The sequence below is a fragment of the Desmodus rotundus genome, chromosome 6 (genome assembly GCF_022682495.2).
Source record: "Desmodus rotundus isolate HL8 chromosome 6, HLdesRot8A.1, whole genome shotgun sequence".
Lineage (NCBI taxonomy): Eukaryota > Metazoa > Chordata > Mammalia > Chiroptera > Phyllostomidae > Desmodus > Desmodus rotundus.
This window is the reverse complement of record NC_071392.1, coordinates 139,054,548-139,081,733: the sequence shown is the minus strand read 5'-3', so window position 1 is coordinate 139,081,733 and position 27,186 is coordinate 139,054,548. Positions and strand designations below refer to the sequence as shown.

At 44.8% G+C, this 27,186-nt stretch overlaps 1 protein-coding gene across 9 annotated transcripts in view; it reads right to left on the bottom strand.

The window, feature by feature from the left end:
• ABLIM3 (actin binding LIM protein family member 3) overlaps positions 1-27,186 on the bottom strand; it is a 101,863-nt gene that overhangs the window by 58,166 nt on the left and 16,511 nt on the right. For all 9 annotated transcript variants that reach the window (XM_053926562.1, XM_045185047.2, XM_053926561.1 and 6 more), the window contains one exon: positions 3,850-3,987. In XM_053926562.1, the coding sequence (XP_053782537.1) occupies positions 3,850-3,987 (138 nt within the window). The remainder of the gene's footprint in view (positions 1-3,849; positions 3,988-27,186) is intronic.

Sequence of the window (27,186 nt, the reverse complement as noted above, 5' to 3'; positions counted from 1 at the left end):
GGGAGAAGGAGAGCTTCCTTCAGGGCTTACCATGTGCCTCAACATTTTAAACTCAATGTGAGGTAGAGCTGAAGGCCCCTGGTGCCCACCCCCACAGAGAAGCAGGGCAAATGGGTGGAAGTAGTGGTAGAGGTGGGAGGTGGACAAGGGTTCTTCTCCCATCAGCGTCATGAAAATTCCTCACATCAAACAATGCCGAGTCTGGAGGGCAGACAAGGCCAAGGTACAGGCTGTTCTGAGGTGTGCAGGTGGTGGATCAATTGACTTCATGGCTGTGGAATTAGTTAGGTCATGGCCTACGACCTCATTGGAAACAGCGCCTGTTTTTTCCCTTCTTTTCTCTCCTTTGTTTCCCCTGCCAACTCCACCCCCAGAGCCACCTCTCCCGGTGGAAACCAGGAGACCACAAGAAAACCTGGAACAGTCAGTTCCGCCTTTTCCCCCAAGGAGCTGAAGGAGGAAGTTTTTGGTAGAAAGGATGTTAAGATTGATAAGAATCTCAGGGGCTCCTGGAAATACCTTACAGTGGGGACCATGGGGATGGAAGGCAAGCTGGCCCCATGACAGATGTCTCTGAGGCTGAACAGAGCCCTATATCCAAGTAATAGGAAAGGCCATGGAGAGGGTCTGCCATGTGGAAATGAGGTGGAACCAACACACCCAGGAAAGTCATTGTTATTCTGTGAGTCAAAAACATACAATCTACTAATTTAAAAGAAAAGCAGGTTATATGGTTTGACAGTGGGACAGAATATGAAAAGTTGTAAGTGCTCTGAGGAAATGCAGAATAAGTGCTCACTGAAAATACAGTGCCTACAAGGGGGACCTGCACACAGCCCTAGCGTGTTTCAGTGGAAAATGTACTGTTTGTTCTGGGGGTCACTGGACTCTGCCCATGTTCCTATCCTACCACTCAGGTGCCGTGTGACTTTGAAAAACTTGCCTCACCTCCCTGGAGCTCAGTTGCCTCATTTGTAAAATGAGGGGCTAGATGGTAACTGAGGGCACATCCAGGTCTGAGAGTCCAGGATTGTTATATAATTCTGTTGATTTTCAACTTTTCAAACAAGACTGAGTTTTATGAAATTGCAAAATCTAAGCATTAGAAGGGCACCTGAGGGTGATCTAGCTTAGTATTTTAAATATTTAAATTGTAAACTATGTTATGCATGCAGAAAATGCATAAAATATGTATGTACAGTTTAAAGAAGAATAATAAAATGCACTCCCAGGTATCCACTGTCAAGTTTATGAAATAGAACATTACTAGCATCTTGGAAGCCTGTTTACCTCTCCCTAAAGCAGCCCCTTTCCACATTGTCCCAAACTGTGAGTTGTCATTCCCTTGCTTTTCTTTAGACTTTTACCACCTGTGATGTATCCACAAATAATATAGGGTGGATTATGGATGGACATTTTGATACAAGTTTTATTCTCCTCTACCCAGTGCCAGAGTTGGTACAGGCGTGTTCTGGTGCTGTCTCCTCCAGAGCCAGTTTATTTCTCATCCATCTATACTTTGAGAGTGAGGCTTTCTAAGGGGAAATCTCAGGCCTCCTGTTAGAGTCCCACTTGGGCCAGGATCTCCATGATCCATGTAGCCATCAAGGTAAAAGCTCAAGGTCTTCAACGTTTAGCATAAATCGTCAGAATTAAATTTGGCATTGGCAGTCACAGTGGGATTTCTGCTTTTACTTTTGATTTCCACCTCTTCAGATTCCTTCCTTTCATTTCAGCACAGTAGTGCATATTAAAAGAGTTGTAAAAGACATTCATAGAGATTTTGGATTTTTCAAATGAGCAGGTTATTTAGAGTAACTAATTCCTCGAACAAAATCCTCTCATTTGTTTCATCTCTAACTAAGAAAGTTGACATTGAAAATAATAGTCTCTTTTTTCCCTCCTTAAAATCCTCATTAAAAGAGATTCTACCACCTCCCTGTGATGGACCATAAAAATGGCCAAATTCTCCCCTTCTCTGCACTCACACCCTTGAAATCCAGTGGTGCAGACCCTCCCAGAAAAGGCAGTTTATTTCTCTGTGATCGTGAATCTCAGTTGGCCACTTGACTTATTTTGGCCAATGGGATGTGAACAAACTGAGTCTTGAAAAGTTCTTGCTTATGCACTTGAATTCTGAGACCACCATGCAAAGGAGTCCAAGCAGCCTGCTGGAGGGTGAAAAGCTATCTGGAGCCACTCAAGCCAACAGCCTGCCAGCCACAGCCAGCTGCCCCACCATGTCATCATGACGAGGCAGGGAGAGGCAGAGCCAGCTCCGACAAGGAGAACTGCCCAGCTAACCCAGAGAATCATGAGCTCAGAGATTGTTTTGAATTATTGAACCCTGGCATAAATAAAAGGTAGTAAATACACTCCCTTAAGGCTAAAATTGCAGAGTCATATCTCAAACCTCCTTATAACAATTCTACTGTCTTTACCTTTTGTCTGACCTCAGGTCCGGGTGACGTAAAAATGGTCACTCACCTAGATACTCTTGTAGGTCAACTTGCATTAAGGAGGTTTGCAAATTCTCAATGTAAAATTTAAATCACAACAATTAAAATATATCCCATGTGTGCTTCCACAAACAAATTAGGGAAGCTCAGTGCTGAGTCCAGTTAGATCCCGAGGAAAGAAATTATTCTCAATGGCAGAGGAAGTCAATCTCAAATTGGATTTTACTCAATGGCAGAGAAAGTCAATCTCAGATACATGAGACATGGCTGGGAGCAATCACTAAAATGAAAAGATCTGGGGATTTTAATTGACCTTAAATTCAATATACATCAATGGTGTGGAGTGGTTCCTCAGGAAGTATCAGTCACATCAGTGCAGTACTTGCTGTACTGGCAGACCTTGAGTACTGTGGTCTGTTTTGGGCAGAATGGATCAAGGAAGAAGATTCTAGAATGATGATACAAACTGGAATAATTTCAGATGAGCCCCAGTTTAGGGACCTGCAACATAATGGGGCATGAGGAAGATCTAGCTACCAGTATGTGAAGGGCAGTGACAGGGAAAAGCCCACACAAAGTGCTCATCAAACTCCATGAGGACAAAACTAGAACCATCAGGTGGAAGTTACAGATTTTGGGTCAAACCCACAGGACAATCCAATATCAGAATGACTGCTCTGAGGAATAAGAAACTTGGAAATGTATTCAAGACAGGGAGGTGGAGAGTCATTTGTCAGGGACACTGAGGAAGGGCCAGAGGTCTCTCTGGGCTCTTTCAGATGAGTCTCTCTTACTTCCTGCTGCTAGCTAACCCTCTTCTTCAGGAGTTCTTAGCTCAGTCATGTCTAGGATTCTAGAAATTAGCCACAGGTAAGCCGTAACGATTAGAGGTAACCCAGGCTCCATCTGCTCCCAAATTACAAACCCTACTGAAATTAAGACGTACCTTCTCCCCTGTTAAACTTAACCTTTGGGGACTGTCACACCGTCATAGAACAGGTGTTCACCTCAGAGCCATGTCGAATTTTAGGCAGTCCAGCTTGCTCTCTCATTTACTCTCAAACTGATTTTTAGGCATGGGGCAGGACTCTTCTGAGAGGTGTTAGGTAAGCTTGCAGGATTGCCTTTTTCCTCCTGGGTCAGCACTACCACCCTGTGATGACCAGGCTCCTGCTTCCTTCCACATTCCAACACTTCCCGCCCGGCTCCCTCCCTCCTTACGCCACACCACTCAAGGGAGAATTGTCATAATAGGCTCAAGGAAAGTCTCTTTCAGCCTTTACACATAACTCAATTGCCTCTGTTTGTTCTGCCTCCCTCTGTGGCATGTCCCTGGGATGGGAGCATGGCCAGGAATCTGAGAAGGGAGCTAGGAAATTGGGCTTCCTACCTTGACAGGTGAAGCATCTGATGTGGAAGTGGTTATTATGGACACGAACCACTTCCCCTTTGCAGGTGTCTCCACATCGGTAGCACTGGATGACGTTGGAGCTGCCCCGGGGATTGTAAGGACTCTGCTGATAAGGAACTGTAGAAAGAAATATAGAGATTCACCACCCAGAAGGCCCTCATTCTTTAAAAAGTTTTCCATAAGACATTATTATAATCTTAACTTGAAGAAAAAGTGGAAATGGTGCAAAGGAATAGCAAAGTACCTTCACTATGTCACCAGGATGAATAGGCCAATCTAAGGCATCATGGGAAAGGGGGTGGCATTAAGATGTGAGTCCCTAAATCTCCTTAGGCAGGCAGAGACTTATGAGTGAGCATACACTTTCCTTGCAATGATAGCGGCCAAATTCAAAAGTGAAAAAAAAAGCAGGCAGTAGAGCACTTCAAGGGAAATAATCCAGAAACACCATTTCTTGGGTGATCTCTGGATCAAGGCCAGGCCCCAGACTTCTTAAAGGGGGTTTGGGTCCTGCAATTGACTCAAAGGACTGGGTGGCTGATGCAACCTCCAGTGGGCCTTTTTGTTAGGCAAGTTATACCCCTCTCTGTACCCCAGTTTTCACATCTAGGAAACGAGTGTTGTCAATGGCAGCACTGACTTCCTGTAAAAGGCACAAAGGGGGGCACTCTGGTTGGAAGGAGGTTGGCAAGGGAACTCACCTTTAAGCTGCCTTTGAACAGCACTTTCCATAACTGAGAAAATGTCAACAGGGGAAGAAGAGGTGGTGGAGATTCGAAGGGGCTGAAGCCACAGAGGGTGGAGCTCAGTGGGTGGCATCTCACTACGTGTAAGAGCTCTCCTGGCCCGTTGAGTCTGTTGTGCTCTTGCTTTGACCTTCTCCTGGCTGCTTTTCTAACTCTCCCTTCCCTGAGGTAATACTTTGACCATTCTAAAATCTGGTCATCTGGGATTTAATCATGGTAGGCACCTGTCTAGGACCCCCAAACCTCAGCATTGGGAGGGACATTGGCAGCTGTGTGGTTCAACCTCGCCATGTGTAAGCTCTTGGGACAGCCATGCCAGTGAGGAACCGAGTTTTCTCTCTTGTAGGCAGACCCCAGTGGCTCTACGGAGAGAATCCCTCCGTGACTCCATTCTCACTCAAAGTGCAAGTAGCAGTCCCAGAACTTCTGCTCATACTCTATCAGGGGAAGGCTCACTATTGTCCTGGCTACAAAGATGACCACCTGATCAAAGGGGAATTGCTGTTTGTTTGTTTGTTTATAGAAAAGCAGAGGCTATTTATTCAGAGCTCTCTAGAGATGGGAGCTGGCCCCCATTGCTGGCATTTTGGTAGAGTCTGAAAGGCAGTGGGCAAGCTTGCTGGTGGGAAGAGGGAAGGACCCAGGTTTTCCCTCACTGGCAGCTATGGGCCTGGGGAGTTCTAGGTGGCCAAATACAAGTGGGGTGTCCTGTGTGACTGGTCAGGGGTACACATTTGGTCTCTCTAGTTGGTCCTAGGATGAAGTAGGGACAAAAATTAGGAACTAGACCTGGGTGTTTCACTGATTTTTTTTGATATTCAATATTATTTTATATTCGTTTCAGACATACAGCATAGTGATTAGGCATTTATACAATTTACAAAGTGTTCCTCCTGATAATTCTAGTACCTACCTGGCAATACAAAGTTTACAATATTATTGACTATATTCCCTATGTTGTACTTTACATTCGCATGACTATTTTGTAACTACTAATCTTTATCCCTTCATCCCTTCATAGTGTCTATGATTTAGACATGTAGACTTCCTGGCTAAACTCTTGTATTATAAGTTATCTGGACTCACAGGAACCTTGAACTGCAAAGGAACTTAGAAATCACCTGGTTCAGGGGCTCTTGGCCTGGTGTGGTAGTTGTTATGTCTGTTCACTGAAATTTGAATGTTATTCTAAGCACGTGAAGCATTGCACATGGTGACTTGCTTGGCAATGAAATGTAAACAGCAGTTGTGTGTCAGTCCAATTAAAAGCCCTATGCACCAGTATGTGATCTGCCATATAGCCTTCCCCATAGCCCGGCATCCAGAGATACCCAAGGTGGTGTGCAGGAGGCATCAGCTTAGATCCCTGATTAAGGAATCAGAATCTAACCCATGATGAAGATCTATCACGAGCAAGGAAAAATTTCTAAGATTTTTTTTTACTGCAGCATATCCTGACTGATACACCTGGGGTTTAACACTTCTCTTTAATTAAATATAAAATTTGGTGTGTACATTTTCCTATAGCTTTCTTCAGGTTTTCAAAGGTGACCTCCGTGACCGACTTAATCCATCCTCATTTTTTAAAAGACAAGGAACAGGAAAGCAGGACTTTCGATTATCTTCCACTTATAGGGACCCTGAATCACACGTGTGCTGTAGGGCATGGAGCCACTTCCTTAGCCCTGACTGCTGCTTCTGACGACTGTGCTGTCTGAGCTGGGGGATAATATCCACACAGTCTTTCTCTAACCGGGTTCATGCCCCTTATTCCACTTGGTTTTCCTGTTTTAAATTTAAGACAAAAGTTAAATGAGTCAGCTAGTTAACTAAATCATGAATTAACTTATTAAATGGATTAGTACACATCAAGCATTTCAAAATGTGCTTTAAGTGGTCCACAGGTACCACTGGTATCTCGACCATCCTATCCTCCCCACAGCTCAGAGCAATCCTTCCCGACTCCCCAGAATGTCCACAGTGTTCTCTTTATAGTCCTATCTCCTTTTCTTCTTTTTCTGATTCCTGCTCAACACCCATGGAAAATATTTCATTCTCCCCTCTCCTCCTAATTTGTGAGAAAAATATGACCCTGTTTATATGGGCAGTGCAGTGATCATCTATTGCTGAGGGAAACAAAGCTGAGAGTCTGAAAATAAAATAAGAACAAATAGTACAATCATCATCAGCGATCAGAGCTCTTGAAAGTATCCAAAAGTCCCCCCAGAATCCCTGCACAAATTTCCATTTACCTCTTCTAACTCAACTGCCTTATTGCTCAAGAATCAACTTCCAAGATCAGTTAGATTTTTTCCTGATTTGATTTTCTGGGGAAATGAATTGTGATCATGGTCTTTAGTGAAAAATCAGCCTTTGAACCATGAAGATAAAAAGGCAAAAGTTTGGAGTGAGGGGATGGATTGGGAAAATGAGCTTTCTGCGTCCATTTACTGATGGGGTCCCTGGCCTTGACTTTGTTATGTCCCTCAGGATGAGGGTACTGCTTTGGTGATGCTGACTGTGCCCGGAAACCCACAAATGCCTTATGTGTGTGAAAAGTCCCATGGACAGAAATGCACACATTGTTGGTATGAGCTCTTCCGGACTGCTGATGTAAGCTGTGACTACACAAGGCAGCAGCGTAGCCAGATTTGAGCTCTCAGCCGTGTGAAGACCTTTCCCTCTCCAGACAGCACAGACAGGAACTGTGGGGGTCAAGGGGAGCCATGCTGAGGTATGTCACATTTGCTACTGCCCAGGAAGCCCCCTCATTTCCAGTAAGATTTTGTATCCTTGGCTAATTAAATCAGCCACTTAATTCTGTGTGTGTAGGTATGTATGGAGGATGTCTTTCTTCCCACCAATCGATAACCTCCCCCCACCCCGAAACACTAAAATTTTATTGTTGATTTTCTGCTGGCTATTATTTCTACTAATTTTTATGTCAGAAGGTATTAAGTGATTCATCTCAGAAAGTCATGTGATTTATGACATTTGTCTTACGGGCAAACATCTTTTGAATTCTCAGTTGACTTACACATGAATTTTCAAACTGCCTCACGTGTTAGGACCTGCCTATCCTTGAGATCAACACCTGAGGGCAGCCACAGCCTCAAAGGACATTAGCTCTGCTCACCTGTGAAATAATCCATGAAGTTAAACCATTTAGACATGTGGATCCTGTGGTATGTTTCTAAAATGTGTGCAGGGAATCTCTGGCTTCTGCTTAGTGTTACTTGGCTAATAGAGGGCAGCTAGGAGAGATACTCCCAGCTACTAGTCCGTAAGCAGTACTGTCCAATAGGGTTTTCTGGGTTATGGAAATGTTCTACATCTACGTTGTCCAGTGTAACAATCACATGTTACCATGGCGGCCATTGGGTACTTGAAATTTGCCTAGTGTGACTGAGGTACATAATTTTAAATTTTATTTAATTTTAATTAATGTAAATTAACACTTAAGAAGCTGCATGTGGCCAGTGGCCGCCGTGGTGAACACCAAAGCCTTAAGAGTTTTGCAGGTGGAACACCCGGCACCGATAACGGGGACAAAGAAATTAAACCTGCTTGAATTCTATTTATAGAAAAATAACAAGTACATATTAATTCAGGAATTCCACTTCAGACTTAAATAATTTTTTTAACCCCTGAAGAGTTTTAAAAAATAATTTGCAGTGGAGACCATTACCCAGACATTCCCCCATCCTGAATTTGATCTGGAAACAAAAGATTCTGAGCAGTGAAATAAATACTGATTTTTTTTTAAATCGCAAAATTTTAGGCACGGCAGGACTGAACAATCTTAATCTTTCCAAGAATAAAAGCAAGAAAACCAGTCAGCAATGGCTGTCAGTATAATTTTTTAAGACAGAATATCAGTTGGTCAATGCCTGAAATTAAAAATTAAAGGTCAGAAACACAGTCCTCTTTTACATGCCTATCAAGTCTCTAGCATTCTAAAAGCAAATACAGTTTAATTCCCTAACTGATTTGCAAGCAAAGCTCTCCCCAAATCTTACAAAGGTAATTTAAAATTGCTGGACCACAACAACATACTGGAAGGGGAGGGCGGCTGGGCCTCCTGGTGAGTTGAACATAGCAGGAGGCGAAGGCAGCATCCAGTTCCTCCACCTGGCTCTTCCTCCGTCACTTGGTCCTTCATCTCCTGCGTCTCTCTCTCATAGGTAGAGCTGGGGGTGACCTGGGTTCCAATTCTCTTTCTGCTGTCACCTAGTTTTATAATCCTGGGCAAATCATCAAACTTCTCCTGGCCTCAATTTCCTCTGTAGTCACCGAGGAGCTTGGACACAATGATTTATAAAATTCCCTTCAATTAAAAATTGATTCTGGCTCCGTGAGTCCTTTTCCTGTGCTTCTTTCTCTCCCTCCATACTCTCTTCTCTCCACTAACCGATCTCACTTTTAAACTGTGTTGTATGTTATCAGATTTATTAGTCACTTTTAAAAGCAGATAATGGCCTGCTTTCTCTCTCCTAAACAATATGACCTAAGTTGTTCTCTTTACTGATGTGGTGCCTGCACAATACTTTTTCCTCCCCTGAGGGTCACTTGACCTTGAGATAAAAATGTTCCCACATTCTAAGAGAACTTTCTTTAAACTAGTCTTTAAAAGGTAGAAGCATCTATGCTATGCAGGGGTATAATTAAAAGAGTGACGAAACCGACTTGGAGACAGTATAAAAACTGTGAATAATTGGCTCGAAGTGTAATAAAAACAGTGGGGCTTCTGGTTGAACCGTGAAAGTCAAGCAGAGAATGAACCGACTCAGCAACAAGCGCACAACAGCCTGGGGGCCAGGAAAACACGCACATGCGGCAGCTGCCACACGTCAGCTTCCCGCCGCTTCATCAGAGCCCCAAGTAGCCTGGGTGTGTTCACAGGGATTCGGTAAACACAGAGGAGGAGACCGCAGTGTGGACCCAGGCATCTCACAGGTAGAAAGCTGCCTCCCAGTAAAGTTAGGGTGGGGTCTGTATATACAAGTAGTTACCGACAGCGACCTTGCGTTTGAGTTTGGAATTGAACCATGGCCCGTGACCCTGATCCTGTTTATTCTAGTAAGAACACAGAGATGTGGGACCCCGTGCTTGGAGGGGTGAGAAGCACAAGCACAAGGTTAATGGTGTGGACGCTGGAGTCAGGAGGGCTGGGCATGTGTTGCATGTCTGCCCCTTGCTGCTTATGTGACCCTGAGGAAATTAAGTGTGTAGTACCCATCTCAGTTTGCCCATGTCTGGAGTGGGAATAACTCAGGTCATTTGCGAGTATTACATTAATTAAATTATATAAAAGTGCTTTGTACACTGCCTGGCCTGTAGCTTGGCCTTAAATATTAGCAATAATTAAGTAAAGGGCCTCTGAAGCTGTGCATTCCTACCTCCAATGCAGTGTAGGAATTCTTTCCAAATTACCCCCACCACTTGCCACTGAGCTTGGCTTGAACACTGTCAAATCCATTTATGGACCAGTCCATCTTGGGCAAAGGTTTTCTGGTTTTCCCTCCTTGATGACCGCCAAGAAAACCACCCCTTGGCTGCAGCCCATTCGCCACCTTAAGCCACCTCTCCTTTCTTCCCCTCTCTCCAACTATTCTCTGTTTATGGGTTTCCGTGGGCTGCAGAGGTGGGTGGCTGACATGCTGCTGAGATAGCCTGCAGAGGAATGTGTGATGCAGTGTTTCCTGTTATGGGGATGAGAGGCTATGATTTATGTTGTCCTGGGGTGGTGTATTTTGGGTTCATCTGCTGCTTCCAGAGAGACATGTTCGAGTGTTTGTTGTGTGTGCCTACTTATGCTAAGTGAGTAATCTGTTTTCTGAAAACTCTGATAGGGAGACACTGAGAGCTGCTTTTGGTAACCTCTAAGGGTCACACATGTGTCACATGTGTCATTACATCTATGTTTGTCCTGTGCATACCTGGGACCAGGCTTTTAGAACAGTAAGGGACTGGGAAGTTACTTACACACTGGACTGTGATTGGCAGGAGGGCAGGAACCACGTCTGGTTTGCTGCTGCACCCGCAGTACCAGGCATATAATAAGTGCTCGATAAGTACTTGATGAGTAAATTAAAAAATGAATTAAATGAGTCCAGTGGTTTCACTTAACAAATGAGAAAGCTGAGGCCCAGGAGGGAGAAGGGGTTCATCTGAGCACACACAGAAATTTCTGTTCGCATCAATGCATGAGGGCACCTGTTCTAGAACAACAGGATGAAATTCAGGGCAAGTCTAGAGGGGCAGCTGGGCTGGCGCAGGGTCCCAAGGCTGTGGAAGGGTAGAGAGAGAATCCATGAAAGACCACCTCGCCATAGATCTGGAGTCACACGAGGTTTAGCATTAGAGTAGGTGGGCCAGGGAGTCAGTGTTCCAAGATGCAGAAGCAGAGTGGGGTTAAATGAAGCCATGAATGAAGAAGTAGGAGGGGTACATGCTTATGGAAAGGTCTGGAAGGATAAGACAGTGTTTAGAGAGTGGTTACTGTCAGGAACTGTGCCAAGCCATTTGCATATGTCATCTCATTGAGTGCTCATAACTCCTGAGGGGATATTATCATTATCTTCATTTTACGGAGGAAACAGAGGTCCAGAGAGCTGAGGTCACTCAGGCAAGGTCCCAGTCAGTGAATGGCAGAGGAGAGATCCGAGCCCAGGCAGTCTGACTTTAGAACCTGTGTTCTCACCACTAAGCTCCACTGTCAGCCTCACAAAAGTGCCTCTGGGGAGGAAGTAGGCTTGGGGGAGGCTCAAAGGGGTATCTAATTTTTCTGCCAACAGTAATCCTCCATCCATTACCCAGATGATTAAAAATGTGTGTGTATATACTTCACAAAGATATAGGATAATGATGGAGGGCACTACAGTGCAGACCAGGAAACTGGGAATGGCCATTTGGCATCTATGGCAGATGATGAAGAGGCTGTGTTGCTGTCCCCAGGCCCTGCCTCGAGCACCTTCCCTGGTACCCACAGGTACAGCCTGACAGGTGTGCATGCCAGGTTCTTGGGAGAGGAGGGCTCTGCAGGTGCTGACAGCTGCAGCAAAGCAGAGGTAGGAGCACCCTGGGAATCTCCTGGTCCTCGCACAGATGGCCCTGGCCTGGCCATAGTTTCCTGTGTCAGCAGGTCACTAACACAGTCTGTCACCCAAGACAGCATCGTGAAACCTTTGCTGCAACAGAGGCTCCTCCACAGCCACTGTCTGCCAGGCTCATCAGCCTGTCCATGGCAGGGCGTGCAGTTGGCAACATGGCTCACGCTCCCTTCTCCAGAAGTGTGTTGTCAGGACATGTGTCAGAACGGTACGCTCTTGGCCAGACAAACTGCTGTGGCCTGACAGCCAGCTGCCATGCTGTGGCTCCAGCAAGAAGGATCTGGGCTAGACCCAAACGGCCCTTCACCACTGCAGGTGTAACAGGCAAGGAAGCCCAGCCACCTTCCATGCCAGGAGTGATGCAGTCTTCACTTGTGTGAAGTCACTGGATAAAAGGAGAACTGCATTTTGCTGTCCAGATATAATGCCATAGAGTTAATTTTTCATTTATTTCTGTATCAATCTTATAATTGTAAAAAAAGAAAGGTATATGTCTGATTGTATTCAATAAAAGACTTTAAGATGAAAAAAACCATTTCTTTCATATAACTCAACTAGTTCCTACTTCCAGACCAACAAAAAGTAAGTTTCCCCCAGTTTGCCCCTTGCCCCACCCCTCTGCGGCTCCCTGGGGGTGCATCTGGCACAGCACAGGGCCTCTTTCTAAGGACTCAGACAGATCTGTGTTCTCATTCCTTCCCCTGAGGCTCCCCTCCCCACCTCTGGGCCAGGGAATTGTTTTTGTTAGCGGGGGTCAAGGAGCCCTTTCTGCCTTCTCTAATTAAGACTGTCTCTGGAATATTAGCTTTGTAATAAATCCTTCCTGTTCTGGGGGCACAGACTTTCGAAACTGAAAAGCCAGGAAGCGACCCCTCTTGTCTCTGTCCTGTTCTGCCAATCCCGGCCCTGAGGCCTCACTCACTGAATAGAGGGAAGGCGGCAAGAGGGGTGGGTAATGGAAATACCAGTGAATATTTCAAAAATATCATCTTGCTACACTTTGTCATGGGGTTTTAAGAACCTGATATACAGAACTGTGTAAGAATGACTGAGGAATAGGCAAGATTTGATGGGGCAGTCCCCAGGGTATTCTTTTGTCACTTGTCACTGTTCTGTCCTATACTACCTTTACAAAGAACCCCCCCCAGCCCCCCTGCTGGGCAGGGACACAGAGGAGCTGTAAAAGCAGCTAAAGTCAGCTAATGTGGATGGGGAAATGACTATGTGCCCAGGCCCTGTGCTGAGTGCTTCCTACCTATCATCTCATTTCATTCTTACAACAACTCTAGGAGACAGACACCAAGTGAATTTAGAGACGGGGAATCTGAGTCACAGAGAGGTTAACTCATTTTCCTGGAGTCACACCTCATGCTCCTGTTAGAGCTAGTGTTCAGACAGGCACCAGTGGGCCTAGGAGAGGGTCACTTTCCTCCCCTTCCTTTCCTCAGGGGCCTTCCCAGCAGGTCTTCCTCTTGCCCAGCGGTCATGAGGGAACCCAAGGGAGCTGCCCAAGCACCCTAGCAGCGAGAACAGGGCTGCCTTGCATGGGGCCTGTGGCACCCTTTCCAACATCTCTGCAGCTTATCTGAAAAACACTATTTGGGTTTCGTCTGGGGTCCTGGAAACCATGCTGGAAATAGAGGAACTTCAGGAAACCAGCAATTGTCTTCGTGCTGCGAGTGACTCAGTCCCTTGGCCTCTGCGCCGGAGGTTTTAATACTTATACAATGTTTGCTTCCTGAGATGCTGGCAGGCCATCAAGCCCTGATATATCGTGGGGAAATCCAAGGCCATCAGCTGTCACCCGGGGTCCCCCTGACTTACAGGTTTGCGGTATCAGAGCGGAGGGCATAGAGCAAACATCTAGTCTAGAGGTTTCCACTTTTTAAAAAAATAAAGCTATGAACCCTTTATTGAAACGATGAAATGGCCTCCAGGTTATATTGATTCCACGGTGAACCATGCAAGGAATGCAAACACACAGTGACATTCAGGGAAATCCCCTAGACGGGGCTGCTTCCATTGGATGAAGCTCCTAGTCATTCTTTATTTGGGCGGCCTGGTGTTTGTTTTTAAATCCTTCCAGATCACCATGGTTTCTGCCTCTTCCTTCGGCCTCACCCCTGGCCAGCTTCTCTCCTGCACTTCTAGGTGCTTGCAGGCACTGGAGTTGTGATCCTGGCACCTAGAGCCCAAAGAGCTGCAGTGCGTCAGGCCTGCAGTAGGCATGTCACCTACTTGTGACCCCTTCTTCCCCAAAGTAGTGATCAAGGCATCTTCTGCCCCATGTCATCCACATTCCCACCTTTAGAGATACAGCCCTGAGGCTCGGTGAGGGGAGGAACTTGCTCAGGGTCCCCTTCATGCTGGCCACACCCGGACCAGGAGGAAACCACCTTCTTTTCACAACAGGGACAGTTTGCCTGAGGGCAGCCCGAAGTGAGGGCTAGGTGATACAAGTCAGAGAGTCCCAAGCGCCTCAGTCTTCAGGGGGCAGAGGCTTCCTGGAAGCCCCCTCTTTGGTGTCTAAAGTACATGTCCCACTGCTCAAAGTTCTGTGGGGCTCTTCTTGATGGCCTCTGTTGTCACCCACTCCCTGGAAGCTCCTACAGCATGACTACAGCATAATAGAGGCTCCCCTCCCAGCAATCTGACCTGACAGCCAGGCCCAGGCCTGAGAGGGTAGTTTACCATCATTCAACTACATCCCATCATCCTCCTCTCCTCCCCCCAGCCTCCCTCCCTCCCTCTTGCCTTTGCCTACCTTCCTTCCTTCCTTCCTTCCTTCCTTCCTTCCTTCCTTCCTTCCTTCCTTCCCCCTCCGTCCTACTAAGATTTCTATTAATATCTGGTTCTTCCTTGTTCCCTGAGAGGTAACCAGTTCCTTCTTGCCTTTACTCTGCTATCAGCTTCTTGTGAAGCCTCAGGCAGGGCACTCCCTATTTTGGGGCCACTGTTTTCTTATCTATAAAGTAAAAGGGTTGTATTCTGTGATCTTTTAATTTCCTTTCAAATCCAACAGTCTATGCATCTTAAACATGGTTGCAACACAAAATACTTTCAGGGGCCAGGCAGGTAATGTCAGTGGAAAATTGAGCCAAGGGAACCAAACTGGCAAGACCAGCCTACTTAAAGAAGAAGCTACTGTGCTCCAGCAGATAATTGTCTTGCAAAAACACATCAAGGTCCCCAAGAGGCCTATCTGTGGGGGCTGGATTCTGCCTGTGGGCCACCAGTGTGGGATCTGTGCATCCAGACAGATAGATTACCACACAGTCACTTCCAATTACCATTGGAGAGAAGTCACATGCTCACCACATGCCTGTAGGACCTGGAAGAACAGAAGACTCCTGAAATGAGGTCTTGTAGAGCCCCAGGCTGCATAAGAGAGCACCATGTAAGCATGTCGCTCTTAAGGCCTCAGTGACATTACTCAGGGACAGAGTTTTTTAAACTTGTTTTTGGACCATGACCCACTGGAAGAAATTAATTTTGCCAAATGGCCCCGCACACAAACATGTGAGACAAAAGTTTCACAAACAAAACTTATTCTAAGTACACATGATGTGTCCTGATATTTTTACTATTCCACTCCATTGCAATACTTTATGCCATATCATTAAAAGTGTTGCTTGTAACCCAGAGGTGGAAAGAATGATAAAAATTATTCTAGGTTTATACTGTCCAATGTGGTACCCATTAGTTATATGTGGCTATTCAAATTAAAATTAATTAACATTTAAATAAAATTTAAAATCCAGTTCCTCAGTCATATAGCCACATTTCAAGTACACAGTAGCCACATGTGGCTAGTGGCAACTGTATTGGGTAGCACAGAATTGGAACGTTTTCACCAATGTAGAAAGTTCTAGTAGACATCCCGATCTACAATTTTGCCAAGGAAGAAACCAAGGCCCCAAGTCCCTCAAAAATATGTATTTGAAATTGTGAATGCATGGGTTGGGAACAAAGGGATGTAGCCTCAAAGGTGTCTGCCAGTGTCTCCAAGAGGAATAAGGACAGAGAATGGGCTTTTGCAGATTTATCCTCACTACAGGATTCACAGCTCAAAGTCTGGGGCCTGCATTCCGTATGCAAGGTTGTAGGTCAACCTCCACAGAAAAACAGAAGCAAATTTTAATTGTGCTATGGGGTATGTATGGAGTAGTTTCTGTGGGCTGGTGAGAACAAGATATGAAATCTGTTAGATCTGGATTCAAATCCAGTCTGTGCCTCTCACAGGCTTTATGGGATTGAGCCAGGAGCTATGTCACTGAGCTTTAGTTTCCCCACATGTAAAATGGGAATAATAGCATTTACCTTCCAGGATTTTTGAAAGGATCAGAAGTTACATACCTAAAGCACCTAGCACATAGTCTGGTATATTGTCAGTGCTATGCCAAAGATTGCTATAATAATGATAACGACAACAACAAAATGAATCTAAATATCACAGAGATATAAAGACAAACATATCTCCTACTTCAAAGGAATTCCAGGACGGAGTAGGGAGATTGTTTTTTATTGTATATTTAATGCTGAGTAGGCAGGCAATCAATTCATACTTTCCAATTGAATGAATGATGAACCTATGTCCCTAAATGCAATAGTATAAGGCAGAGTTTGGTAAAGGAACCAAAGCAGTCAGAGCATGGAGTGCTAAGATTTTTATGAATTATTCCTGATTAGGAAGGGGAAAAGAGAGAAAGAAAAAAAAATAGAGGAAAGCACCGTGGAGAGATGGCATTTTAATATTTTTTAGTAGGTTGTTGATACATAATATGTGAGACCAAGAAGTCAAGACATGATTTCACCAAGAAAAAGAATAAAAAGACTGAAAAACAACAGGAAGATAAAAAATACTTCTTTTGAAATAAAAGGTTTTATAAAAACAAAGGTCCTTCTCCCAAAAATCAAAGGACAAAAGTTAGTTGTTATTTTTTTATCTTTAGGAAACAAAGCATCATTCAGTTTCAGATTGGATTTGTATAGTCTGGGGGAGCAGGGGAAATGTTTACTTTCTTGTTTGGCCCATGTATGAGGCCCTGCAAACAGCTTTTTTTCATCCATAAATGCAGTAGACATCTGTTGTTTTGCTTGTTCAGCATCTGCTTTCTGCTTCTTCTGGCAAAAGAACCTCTCTTTCCTGTGGGGAACCCATTCCATGGGGTTTGGGTGGGCTGACTTTGTTTCAACACAGGACTGGAAAGCAGCTGATGCCTAGCCAATCAGAGAACCCCAGCCCCAATGTGATTGGCAGGCACGTGACCTAGTCCTCTCTGGGGTTTTTCTGCAGGAGTTTTGGAAAAGCCTTCTGGGTTGCTAAGCCAGAAGAAGGTAGTCTGGGGTGCCCGGTGCCATGTTGCACCCCCCGCCCCATGATGAGAGAGCCTGCTACAGATAGAAAGAATGAACAGGTCCCTGAATGCAACACTTCAGTCTGTGGATCCTGACAGGCCTGAAGCCCTTGCGCTTATGAACTTCCCAATTATACTAACCAATATAGTGTAGTCCCTATCTAAAAAAATGAGCTAGTGTGACTTAGGGTTTTGTCACTTGCAACCAACTGCTTACATCCTAATTAATCACAGTTTTCTATCTAAATCACACTCCATCAATTTAAATTAAGCAAATATTCCTGGACCACTTTATGCTGGACCCTATGTATCTAACATGACCCAGAGCATCTAGGTGAGGACACAGCCATGGATGAGGTGCACGGGTCCCTGCCTTCATGTGACTCAAACTCCAGCAGTGGAGATGGTGGGAAAAGTGCTAAGAGAGAGGAAGAGGAGAAAGGCAGGGACGCCATCGCTTCCTTCCAGCAGACATTTACCTCTTCATCTGCTAACCTCTCTCTCCTGGGGGGAGCCCACTCTTATTTATCCTCCCGTGAGGAACCATATTTCCTGGGAAAGGCTGTGACCTCTCCCAGACTTGAGGAGGACATCTTGATTGGTGAAACAGATTCTAATAGTCTCATTCTTTGACAACTGTTGACTTAGGCAAAGGCATGTGATATATTCCTGGTCACTGAGGCACAAGGAAGGGAATGGAAGGTTTTCTCTACTTTTCTTGGCTTCTGGAGGTTGCTGTTCACCTGGAGTGCTGTAACTGCAGCCTTACTGCAGGTCTCTAAGGGGAGCCACCTGAACTGGAAAGAATCCAGTATTTGAGGACGACACTGAGCTCTGAATTAACCTGCCTTGGATCTGTCCCTCTTTGGACTTTCTGATCTGTAAAGTAGACATGTCTAGATTGTTTAAGCCACTCTTAGTCAATTGTTGCTGTGGGCACTCTGTGGAGCCAAGGGTACTATGCTATGGGAGCATCCCAGAAGTTAGGGAAAGCTTCCTGGAGCCACTCTGGAGATGAATAAGGTCAGACAAGCTGCGGTAGGTGAGACGGATTAGTCAATTAGCAGAAGTCAATGGTGGAAGTGAAATGGGAATAAATTCTTCCATGGGGGCACTTTTTGCTGCATGAATGTTTCTCAAAGTCATCAGGTAACTACCTATTCCAGATTCACCTGGGGAAGAGATGTGGATTGTCAATGTGCAGGTTCCTGGGCCCCACCTCAGACCTATTGAATTGGACTTTAAATTTTAAACAAGCTTCTACGGAGGGTCTTTTTTTCACTAAAGGCTGGGAACCCTTGGGTGAGTGATCCACATAACTCACATAATCTTTGGCACTGAGATGAGAATTTTAGAAATCTTGATATCTTATACTAATGAGTGTTAAAGTGCTGTTGGAAAACATGCCAAAATCCTGAGTATTAAAGTATATTTTCACTGATGTCTTTGCCAACCTTCAGAAATGTTTCAGAAAGTCGACTGGCACTGAAATAATGTACTAATAAGGTAATTAAACACACATTTAATTCACTCAATCCTGGCAGATGGTTTATGTTTTCTAAAAGTTAGTCTTTTTCTCCATCTCCACCAGCCTGGTCCCAGCCACAAGCATCTCTCACCGGGTCTACCATGGTGGCCTTCCTACCACATGGTGTTTCTAGATCAGCAACTCTCAGCAAGGGTCAATTTCCCAATCCCCTCTGGCTCAACCCACCGGGGTCATTTGGCAATGGCCGGAGACATTTTGGTTGTCACAACAGAGTTTGTGTGTATGTTACTGGCACTAGTGGGTAGAGGCCAGGGATGCTACCAAACATCTTAAAATGCACAAAATAGCCCCTCCCCACTCCCCAGAAAGAATGATCTGCTTCAAGATGTCAGTGGCGCTAAGGCTGAGAAGTCCTGCTTTAAATGGGTCCCTGCATCCCACAGATCTCAGGCCAAAGGCCCTTCACAGACTCCCCCACTGTGTCTGGTGCGAACAGTCCTGGGCACTGTCCCTTGGTTACATTTTTCAGTATGTACTGATATTATCGGTTGTGATTATTTGCTTAGTCTCTATTTCCTTCATTAGACTCTAAGCTTGATGAAGGCAGGGATAGCATGTTTGAGCTCACTTCTCTAGTCCTAATGCCAAGCATGAGGTCTGGCCCATAGCAGGTTTACAATAAACATTTCTAATAAATGAAACTGTGTTGTATAAATTCCTGTGCAATCAACTAAATCACATTAGTTAGCATAGCTCCTGTCTCCAAGAAAATTACAGTCTTGCAGGGAATATTGGAAAAATCCATATTACAACAGAAGCATTCTGTAGGATAAGAAAAGCACAGTAGCAGCAGTTCAGAAACTGTCTGGTCTTAGGACTCCTCTACACACTTAGCATTTTTTGTGAACCTCAAAGAGCTTTTGTTTAAGTGAGTTGCATTTATTGATGTTTACTGTATTAGAAATCATATCTGAGAATTAAAAAAAAAACAAGATGCAGACATTCCATTAGCTGTCAGAGTGATTACTTCACCTCTGCTCTGGCAGACCCCGCTCTACCCTCATGAGAGAATGGGAGTGAAAGAAGAAAAAAGTTATTAGGATTGTTACAAAAATAGCATTGATCCTGTGGACCACTCAAAGGGTCCCAGGGATTGTCAGGGGTCCCTGGAACAACTTTGAAAACTTTGTACTAAAGGAATCCTAATGCCACAGAGATAACTTCCTACAGAGGAATCAGGGCAAGCCACTTGGAAAGGCCACATCTGAGCTGGCCCTTGCAAGGTGGGTGTCATCGGGACACCCAGGATACACACACACTCCTGCTGGCCCACTGCAGGGTTCCACAGCAGGAGTGGACAAACTATGGCTCAAGAATCAATTCTGGTCCACTGTCTGTCTTTCTAAATAAAGCTTTATTAGAAAACAGCCATGCCCATTCATTGATGTATTATCTATGGCAACTTTTCTGCTAAAATTACAGAGTTAAGTAGTTGACCTGCAAAGCCTAAGGTATTCACTGCCAGGCCCTTTCCAGAAGTTTGTTAACTCCTATTCTTTAGAATATGTATAAATGTAAATATTTCAGTAAAAAATAAGCTTGATTTCGAATGACTTTTTTAAAAAATGTGCCTCCCCACCCTTCCATCGGGTGGAGTAAAAGATCATTTAGCTTGGTGAGCCATACTGACACCTTTGATTCCTAACCCTCCAACACAATGAGAGACTTAGAGCAGGTCACTTACTCATTTTGGGATGCTAAGGAGGATGGATTATACAGGGAAAACTTTCCCAACAGTCAGGCCTACCCTGAGATGAAATGGGCTGCCTTTCTAGGTAGCAAACTTCCCATATGTGGGAAGCTGGCTGGGGCTGCATGATTGCCAGGCTTGCCAGAGAGGAATCAGATCCTTGGGAATCAGATGGAAACTGTATTAAATTAGGGAGCGCAAACTCAGTGCTTAAGAGGGTAGGTAGGTCATGCAAACGAGCGAGTGGGCTGGAAAAAGATGAAGGGAGTGAGAGATGTGACCAAATGGGCAGGGACAGCCCCAACTTGGTTTCAACTGGTTCCTGTCACATGGGGACGTGAGCTCAGTGAAACCAGAAATCTGGATTTTAAAGTAAAATCTCCCAGTTTTTATAGCATGGCTCAAATATTAAACAAACAACAAAGAACACTATGTGAGTCAAATAAAACACATTTATAAGTCATTTTGTCACCTAGACCACCAGGATGAGATAAACTTTTGTGTCTTTGCCAGCTTAAATGTGCTTTGATTAGAAAATAAAAGCAATCCCCTGTATTTATTGAGGGCTTTTTGATCGTTAGTGTGTCGACATCTTATCTTGTGTTTTTGTATTTAATAGAGCAGTAAGGACTAGAACCCAGGACTTCTGACGCCCAGTGTAGTGTTCATGTTATGGGTGCAGGATCCACCACACCAGAACACAGATCTGAACTCAGCAGAGTTGACTGGGTGGAGTGAAATGGAAATGGGCGGTGAAGGCTGAAGAGATGATCAGGAAGATCATCTTCCTGAGTGAGCGGGAAGAGAGCTCAGAAACCCCAGGTGCGGTGGACGTGACTAGAGCAGTGTGCTCAGAGAGCAGACAGCCCATTGGATCTCAACAGCAGCTGCTCCACCCAGACCTTCCCTCAACTTCAAAGGTAGAAGCCAATAGATTCCTGTTTAACTTGAGTAGTTTGAACTGAGTTTTGGTCACTTGCAATTTAAGAGTTCTTATAAATACAAAGTCTTAAGTCGGGGATTAAAATTTTGTACTTCGTTAGTACAAATGCAGCCATAGACAATATGTAAATGAATGTGCATGACTGTGTTCCAATAAAAACTTTACTTACAAAGACAGGCAGTGGCCAGAATTGACCTTTGAGACATAGTTTGCTCACCTGTGCCATAGAATTATTCACTGGGCTAGCAAAGAAGTGTGTGTCTATGCCGAGTGTCCTGATGCCACCCAGGTTTCAAGGCCAGCTCAGAGGTCATGTGGCCGGTTTGTCAGACTAGATGATCCCTCCCTACCATGAGCTTTCAAGATGCTTTGGCCTGATTTGTCTCAGAATATAGAGGTAGAATCTCCCCCTCCAATTCAAGCAATGTTTTGAATGGAACATACCCTCCAACAAAATGCCTCCAACCATAATTGCCAGTTCTATAGCTGAGCATATGTTGGTGGAAGCCTCAACTCACACTGAGCCAGTTAAAATGCAAGAAGGACAGCTAGCAGATCTGTCAAGTTAGAGTCCAGGCTGTTAATTACTTCTGCAAAAGAAATACATAAACACACAGATGGCAATTATAGTAAATATAATCATCTATGTATAAATATGAAAATCCAACCCAGTTCTCAAGGCCTATCTTCTATGAAACATACTTCTAGAAATATTTCCAGATCCCCCTCTCCTCACTTCCCTCCAAATATGAGCTTCCTTTCTTTAAAACCTCTGGGCATGTACTTCTTATGCCTAAGCAGTGGTTCTCAAACTTGAGCATGTATCTGAATCCCGGAATATCTTGTCAAAAGAGCTTGCTGGGCCCTACCCCCAGAGTTCCTGATTCAGTAGGTTTGAGTGGGGGGCTGAGTTCTTAGGTGATCCTAATGCAGCCACTGGCTTAGAGCGTAGTGTACCCTTTAATATTGTCACTTTTGCGCTTGCTTTATTGCACAGGCAGATTGTAAATTACTTCAGGAGGGATGCTACCCATGTCTATACACTCTGGAATGTTCTTGTGGGCATTAAACAAACATTTAGACATACTATGGGATGAAATGAGGAGTAAAATTTTGGTCAGGATGAACTTAACAGCTGTTTCCTACAACAAGTATTTCTTGAGCCCACAAGGAAGGCAAATGCAACAGACTTGTTCCCAAGACTTGTAACCAGTAACCAGTATGGGAAATTTCTGTGGCTAACCCACACTGTAATAGAAATCACAACACAGTCAAGTTCAACAATCTGGTGGAAGACCGAAACCCAAATGAAATCCATCAAGTGGTTATGTAGCTTTTCCTATCCGTAACGTGGTTACGGGGTGTAGGTGAGTGTGTGTATGGGCCAATAACAGAAAATAGAAATGCTAAAGGTCATCCAAATGCCTTTGTAGGGAATCCAAGAAAAAAAGTGTGTTGGGGACTGGAATGTCACTGTATTTGGAGACAAAGTCTCTGAAGAGATGACTAAGTTAAAGTAAGGGCATTAGGGGCTTCTGGCCAAGATGGAGGCGTAGGTAGACACACTGCGCCTCCTCGCACAGCCAAAAGGACAACAACAATTCAAAAACAAAAAACAACCAGAACTGACAGAAAATCGAACTGTATGGAAGTCCGACAACCAAGGAGATAAAGAAGAAACATTCGTCCAGACTGGTAGGAGGGGCGGAGACAGGCAGCCAGGGTGGAGAGGACTCTCGGCAAGGGAGCGGCTGGCGGACACATCGAGGTGGTGGATTGTGGAAAGGGCAGGCAGTGTGGCAGCTAGCAGACCCCGCAGCCCCACATTCGCACGTAGATAAACTGGGAGGAACTGTGGGGGAGCGAAACAGACTGCACACCCCAGGGCTCCAGTGCGGGGAAATAAAGCCTCAAACCTCTGAGTGAAAACACCCATGGGAGTTGAGGTGGCAGTGGGAGAAACTCCCAGGCTCACAGGAGAGTTCATTGGAGAGACCCACAGGGGCCTAGAGCGTGCACAAGCCCACCCACTTGGGAATCAGCCCTAGAGGGGCCCAGTTTGATTGTGGGTAGTGGAGGGAGTGACTGAAATCCAGCAGAGAGTAGAGCAAGTGCCATTGCTCCCTCTCGGCCCCTCCCCCCATGTACAGCATCACAGTGCAGCGACCAGCGTTACCCCACCCTGGTGAACACCTAAGGCTCCGCCCCTTTACATAAAAGGCATGCCAAGACAAAAAAAAAATGGCCCAAATGAAAGAACAGATCAAAGCTCCAGAACTAATACAACTAAGCAACGAAGAGATGGCCAGCCTATCAGATGCACAGTTTAAAACACTGGTAATTAGGATGCTCACAGAATTGGTTGAATTTGGTCACAAATTAGATGAAAAAATGAAGGCTATGTTAAGAGAAACAAAGGCAAATGTACAGGGAACCAGTAGTGATGCGAAGGAAACTGGGACCCAAATCAACAGTGTGGACCAGAAGGAAGAAAGAAACATCCACCCAGAAAAGAATGAAGAAACAAGAATTCAGAAAAATAAGGAGAGGCTTAGGAACCTCCAGGACATCTTGAAACATTCCAACATCCGAATCATAGGGGTACCAGAAGGAGAAGAGGAAGAACAAAAAATTGAAAACTTATTTGAACAAATAATGAAGGAGAACTTCCCCAATCTGGCAAAGAAATAGACTTCCAGGAAGTCCAGGAAGCTCAGAGAGTCCCAAAGAAGCTGGATCCAAGGAGGAACACACCAAGGCACATCATAATTACATTACCCAAGATTAAAGAGAAGGAGAGAATCTTAGAAGCAGCAAGAGAAAAGGACAGTTACCTACAAAGGACTTCCCATAAGACTGTCAGCTGATTTCTCAAAAGAGACCTTACAGGCAAGAAGGGACTGGCAAGAAGTATTCTAAGTCATGAAAGGCAAGGACCTACATCCAAGATTGCTCTATCCAGCAAAGCTATCATTTAGAATGGAAGGGCAGATAAAGTGCTTCTCAGATAAGGTCAAGTTCAAGGAGTTCATCATCACCAAGCCCTTATTATATGAAATGTTAAAGGGATTTATCTAAGAAAAAAGAAGATAAAAATATGAACAGTATAAATGACAGCAAACTCACAGTTATTAACAACCACACCTAAAACAAAAACAAAAGCAAACTAAGCAAACTAGAACAGGAACAGAACCACAGAAATGGAGATCACATGGAGGGTTATCAACAGGGGAGTGGGAGGAGGAGAGAGGGGGGAAAGGTACAAAGAATAAGTAGCAGAAATGATAGGAAGAAAATAGACACGGGGAGGGTAAGAATAGTGTAGGAAATGTAGAAGCCAAAGAACTTATAAGTATGACCCACGGATATGAACTATAGAGGGGGAATGTGGGAGGGAGGGAGTGTGCAGGATGGAGTGGAGTGAAGGAGGGGAAATGGGACAACTGTAATAGCATAATCAATAAATATATTTAAAAAATAAAGTAAGGGCATTAGGGTGAGCTCCAATTCCATATGACTGCTGTCATTATGAGAAGAGGAGACAAGACACGCACAGAGGGAAGACCCTGTAAAGACACAGGGAAAGATGGCCATCTATTCTGCAAGCCACGGAGAGAGGCCTCAGAAAAAATCCAGCCCTGCTGACGTCTTGTTCTCAGGCTTCCAGTCTCCAGAACTATCATAAAGTAAATTGCTGTAGTTTAAGCCACCCTTGAGTGGAATTTTGTTATGGTAGCCCTAGCAAACTGATATACATGCCAGGTTATTATTTGAATAGTACAAAGGGCATAATAAGGGCTGCCAGGGGATCAAGACCATGGCACATCTCTGGAGCAGAAGATGTGCTGTACCATCTACCCCTGGCCTCAGCCCTATCATGTGATGCCTGGAGGATCCCAACAGGTCCTAACTGGCCTCTTTCCCCACCCGTTCTCCATACAGGAGCCAGAGTGACGCTTTCAAATGCAGATCTGATGATACAAATGCAATGATGCTTAATCCTGCTCCCACCTCCTCCAGCAGCATTTAACACTATTCAGTGCCTTCCCTTTGGTCTTGGGATAAAGCCAGACTCTTTGTCAAGGTCTGTGAGGCCCTGCAAGGCCTCTCCCTGCTAGCCTCCCCCATCTCATCTCAGACCCTCCTCCCCTCCAGCAAGATGACAGCCACACTGTCTTCCTTCTCTCTTGAACACATCCTGCTCCCTCTCAACACTTCGAGATTCCCACTTCCAAATGTACACATGTGTTACACCTGGAAAATGCATGTTGAGGAAGATGGCTTTGGCAGGAAGAAGTCCTGGGGGCTCCTGCCCCACTGCTTCTGCCACGTTAGTCACTGATAGAAACTGTCTAAGGGGCAGCTGAAAGGTGTCAGAGCATTGAATGGGGGTGGGGGAGCAATAAGGAGCAAGGCCCACCGAGCTGTGTGCAGGCTGTTCTCCCCAAACTAGACCTGGCGGGTCCTGGTGACGGGCACCATTCACCCGGGGAATTGTAAAAGGAGCTGAGGGGTGAAATTCTGGGCCTGTCGGCCAGAACGGGTCACCTGCTCTGATGGGCATGATGAAAGGGCTCTTTCTTTCTGTCTCGGTTGCTCACTGTCCTTCTAGACTCGAAGGGAGGAGAAAAGCCTCTATCCTGTGCTCACTGTCCTACATGTCTTTTATCACCAGTTAATTATAGAGACAACACTTTCTGGGTGAGATACTGAAATACATGGTTGAACACATGGCCTGACAATGGGGTGAAATACTTGAAATGAGGACAACTGTACATAAGGATACTCGATTCACAATGAACTGACCCTTTTTACTTCACCTCACTGACCTATAACCCAAATAAAGCTGGATTTGCCTTGTGCTCAATTTTTTGTCTAGAGTTATATCAACTTTTAATGAAGAAACATAGCCAGCAACCAAAAGCAATGAAAAAAAAAACCCCAACAATTCAAATATATGCTGGCTTCTCTCTCAAAGAATAACCGAGTGAAGAAGACATCTATTTAATAACTAGCAAAACGGAAGCTAACTCAAAGGCTTTTTCATTCATTGCCTCATTTGATCATCATTAAACATACGAGTCAGACAAGAGGAAATTCTTCCTGTTTTACAGATGAGAAAACTGAAGCTTAGGGAAGAGAAGAGAAGCTTCCAGACTCCAACCCACACCTTCTGCAACCTAGGTCAGGGAGCTTTCTTTCCTACACTTACACACACACACCACTAGACTTCCCACCATTCTGCATCCTAAAATATTGTTTGTATTTCCTGGAATGAATGTCAGGAAAAAAGAAAAAGATTATTGCCAATATAAGTTCACAAAATCCCAAGAGAGTCATTAACATTTGATTTTCAAGCCCTAGTTAAGAGCTCAGACAAAAAGGAGCAAACATCAATGCATTTTCACTCTCTCAGCCTCTCTAAGCTAGATTAATGCTTAAAAAAACCAAAACCTACCAGAATACCACTCTCCTAGCCAAAGAGGCGTTCTGTCCCCATTAGACTCCCGGAACCCTGTACAATAATTAACGTGGGCCAGAGGCCCAAACTCATTGGCACAGGACAGATTCTCAGATGAGAAACAGAGTAGCCCCAAATCCCACTCACATAAAGGGCTTATTGACATTATCTGTTGAACAGAATACGGATTTCAAGGGAGACGGCAAGGCAGAGAGAAAGCAGAAGTTTGGCTATGGAGGAAGTAGGAGGGGGAAGGGGTACCTGTCTCCCCTATCTCAAAGCCCCTACATTTTCACCAGAGCATTCCCTAAATTCATACCCTCAAAGTGGACTTTGCTGCTGCCAAAGAGCATTTCCCCATAGTGCTGACGTCACGGAAGCCAAAATGATCCAGGTCAGCCAGCACATTCCAGTTTTAAAACAGAAGGTTTCAGAGAGTTCCTGTAGGCAGATTAGCT